The sequence below is a fragment of the Python bivittatus genome, unplaced genomic scaffold (genome assembly GCF_059951505.1).
Source record: "Python bivittatus isolate LINGU-HERP-01145 unplaced genomic scaffold, Pbiv_v1 ctg000120_np1212, whole genome shotgun sequence".
Classification (NCBI taxonomy): Eukaryota; Metazoa; Chordata; class Lepidosauria; order Squamata; family Pythonidae; genus Python; species Python bivittatus.
Genome location: NW_028277037.1, coordinates 4875581 through 4879665, shown reverse-complemented (window position 1 = coordinate 4879665; position 4085 = coordinate 4875581). Strand labels below are relative to the sequence as shown.

The 4085-nt window shown below is 38.1% G+C and overlaps 1 protein-coding gene across 1 annotated transcript; it reads right to left on the bottom strand.

Moving 5' to 3' along the window:
• Positions 1-1715: 1715 nt before the first annotated feature.
• Positions 1716-3671, bottom strand: LOC148216593 (uncharacterized). The gene has a single exon (XM_088134998.1). The coding sequence runs from the start codon at positions 3669-3671 to the stop codon at positions 1716-1718; it is 1956 nt and encodes a 651-aa protein (XP_087991124.1).
• Positions 3672-4085: the final 414 nt, after the last annotated feature.

The window sequence follows — 4085 nt, the reverse complement described above, 5'->3', positions numbered from 1 at the left end:
TGGTGGTCCTCCTTCATCATTCTTGATTCTCCTGCTTTGGACCACATATGTCCCCCTGTCCCAAAAAGATTACGCAAGAGTCTTAGGGGAAGCATCACTTAGCTGTGATTTAAATTGCCAAGTCTGTTAGAATTCTGCAGTATGTAGAAATCACTTGCCAGTCTTGACTGGATGTGGTAAATTAAAATTCAACTCAGTGGAAAAAGGGAATAGTATTCTGGGAATACAGAAAGAACAAAAGTTCAGAGAAATTGCTTTGGATGCCAGTTACATTGGGGAAAGAGAAGTGGAAGAACTGTGAAGTATGAAGCTGATGAGGAAACACGTATAGGCAACTGACCAATGGGTTACAGTATTAAAAAACTAGGATTTAAGGCAGAAGTGGGCAGTGTATAAGTCCTAAAGTCTTTTTTGTAGCCCATCCGGAAATTGACCACAGCAATTAACTGAGAATTGGAGGCATAATTTCTAGTTGTTATTTAGCAGAAAATAAATTAGGAACCCATAGGCTTATCACTTCCTATATTCCTAATCCTAGTTTTTTTAATACAAATACAGAAATATCTACTCACACTCAGAAAACAATCACACATATCTCTGAAGTTTTAGTCCTGCCTACTTCAGTGAAGTTACCAGCAACCAATCACAGTATATATTGGGACCTTTGGACTTTAATCTTGTTTATTTTCAAGAACAGTTGCCTCATTTTAACTTTATAACTTTATAAACTTTGTGGTGAAACTTTAGGAAACTTTTTCTCAGAGGATTTTAAGTCAAGCCTGAGTATATTCGAGTCAGACAAATTGAATAAATCTACTCATACAGCCTATATTTATTACAATAAAGTGTACCTGCAGTACGAGATGATGTTGTATAGATTATTCACTAAAATCTGAAAGCAATAACAAAGAAAACAACAAGTGAATATAGATTTTCAGGCACATATTACATTAATAACTATCTTGATTGTGGAGTCATTGCATAAATTACATGATAAGAGCAAATAATTTGAGGATTCAGGTTTTGATTATCAAACAACCTCTAAGTCATATGGTTGCCTACCACCCAACTGCATCTCAGATAAATTCTGATACTTCTTTTAGAAGGAATCTGGTAGCCCCTTTTCTGACTAGCAAATATTATTAAAAGGCAAATTTTATTAAATTTGTTAGTCAGAAAAGGTGCTTCCAGACGCCTCCTGACTAACACAGCTGTCCTTCTATAATGTCAGATACTTTTTTGCAACTCTTCTGAATCTTCCCAAGGAAAAGTAATATGTAGATTGTTAACACATAGCACTATTCTCTGAAATGCGAGACTTAAAAAAAGAAATCCTAGATTTCACATATTTGCAATAGGCCCTGTGACAATCTTAAGAACATGTTTTACTCCTAATTCCTCAGATATGGGTTTTGTATTCTTGAGTCTCTACATTCAAACTGTTCTTATCTTATGATCAACCACTAGTTGAATTTCTCTCCACCTTTCTTTCTCTCTCTATATCAGCCTTTCTCAACCTTTTTACCTGGAAGAACTCTTGAAATAATTTTCAAATCTCAGGGAACCCCTGTATAAAATTATTATATCTACAGCTAGCATTGTATGGTGCCCAAAGTTTAAAAGATTATGTATTTTTCATGATCTCTCATGAAAACCCTAGCGACCTCTTATAGAACCCCATTTGAGAAAGGCTGCTCTAAATTTTCACAGATGCTTTAGAATTCTTTCACCTTCTGTTTTAGCGTTTCCTCCTGCAGACCTTTCATAGATGCTTCAAGCCATTCTTGTACATTTAGATGGGATGTTTCTGGCCCTTCCTCTTGGAGATGATTCATGGATACACCCAGCCACTCATTCACGTCTTGCCTGGATGCTTCAGGTCCTTCCTTCTGAAGTTTTTTAATGGATTCTTTAAGCCATTCCTCCAGGTTCTTTCTGGGTTCTTCAGGGGATTCTTGTCTGAGACTTTTCAGAGATGCTTGTAGCCACTGTTGCACATTCATTCTGGATGCGTTAGAACCATGCTTTTGGAGATTCGCCACAGATGCTTGAAGCCATTCATTCCTTAAGCAACTTTCTCTCTCCCTACTCTTTCCTATGCTTGCTTTTGATGCTTTAGAGTATTGTTCTCTGAAAGCTTGGATGCCTTTAATAGATGTTTCAAGCCATTTCTGAGTATCTAGATGGGGTGCTTCAGGTTCTTCTTTTACGAGGTTATTAATAGATATTTCGAGCCATTTTTTTGCATCCTGTTTGGATGCTTCAGGACTTCCCTCCTCAAGGTTTTTAAAAGTATCTTTAAGCCATTTTTCCAGAACTGGTCTGGGTGCTCCAGAAGATAAGAGGCTTTCTAGGGAACCTTGAAGCCACTGTAATGTATTCTCCAAAGGTCCTTCAGAACATTGCTTCTTGAGGTTATCTATTGATTCTTCAAGCCATCCATTTCTTAGGCTATCTCGAAACTCTGCCTCAGACTTCTGTAGATCCTGAATGCTTTTAATAGATGCTTCAAGCCATTCCTGCACATTTAGAGGGGATGTTTCTGGCCCTTCGTCTTGGAGATGATTCATGGATACATCCAGCCACTCATTCACATCTTGCCTGGATGCTTCAGGTCCTTCCTTCTGAAGTTTTTTTATGGATTCTTTAAGCCATTCCTCAAGGTTCTTTCTGGGTTCTTTAGGGGATCCTTGTCTGAGATTTTTCAGAGACCCTTGTAGCCACTGTTGCACATTCATTCTGGATGCTTTAGAACCATGCTTTTGGAGATTTGCTACAGATGCTTGAAGCCATTCATTTCTTAAGCAACTTTCAGAGGAAGCAGGTTCTACAAAAATCACTCTCTCCTTGCTCTTTTCCATGTTTGCTTTTGATGCTTTAGAGTATTGTTCTCTGAAAGCTTGGATGCCTTTAATAGATGTTTCAAGCCATCTCTGAGTATCTAGATGGGGTGCTTCAGGTTCTTCTTTTACAAGGTTATTAATAGATATTTCAAGCCATTTTTTTGCATCTTGTTTGGATGCTTCAGGACTTCCCTCCTCAAGGTTTTTAAAGGTATCTTTAAGCCATTTTTCCAGAACTGGTCTGGGTGCTCCAGAAGCTAAGAGGCTTTCTAGGGAACCTTGAAGCCACTGTAATGTATTCTCCAAAGGTCCTTCAGAATATTGCTTCTTGAGGTTATCTATTGATTCTTCAAGCCATCCATTTCTTAGGCTATCTCGAAACTCTGCCTCAGACTTCTGTAGATCCTGAATGCTTTTAATAGATGCTTCAAGCCATTCCTGCACATTTAGAGGGGATGTTTCTGGCCCTTTCTCTTGGAGATGATTTATGGATACATCCAGCCACTCATTCACATCTTGCCTGGATGCTTCAGGACCTTCCTTCTGAAGATTTATCACAGATCCTTTAAGCCATTGTGCCAGGGTGTGTCTTGATGCTCTAGAAGAATCCTCTTTCAGTCTTTTCAGAGATTCCTGAAGCCATCCCAGTATATTTTGTCTGGATTCTTTGGAATTATTGGTTTTGAGCTTGTCTATAGAAACTTGAAGCCATCCCTTCTTTAGGTCATTTGCCAGCAATTCAGGTTTCACCTTTTCAAGACTTTCTGCCTTAACATCTGCACTTGTTTGCCATACACACACAAAGCTTCTTTTGCCCTCTGTATTCATATGTGATCCTAAGTGGTCTTTAAGTATTCCATGTATCCATGAACTATATATCAATATAAAAATCAGAAGGTTAGATATGAAGCTGGAAGAATAAGTTGAGCAAAATATTCTTTGTTGTTGTTTAGTCGTTAAGTCGTGTCCGACTCTTCGTGACCCCATGAACCATATTGTGCCAGGCCTTCCTGTCCTTCACTGCCTCCCTGAGTTTGCTCAGTTTCATGCTCAAAATATGTATAAAATATTCTTATACAGTTATATATAATGAGGTATGTATGTATACAGTATGTATGTATGTATAGTTAACTATAATGAGAACTGCTTTGATGTCAGGAAACTCTCATTCCAAAAGCATATAAACTTTTTTGGAGGGTGGGGTTGGGGGGAGTTCAAAAGACCTATCCTATACATGTCTAT

Excerpts from the sequence above, each read along its gene's own strand:
- LOC148216593 (XM_088134998.1), bottom strand. The coding sequence starts at position 3,671 with ATGAATACAGAGGGCAAAAGAAGCTTTGTGTGTGTATGGCAAACAAGT.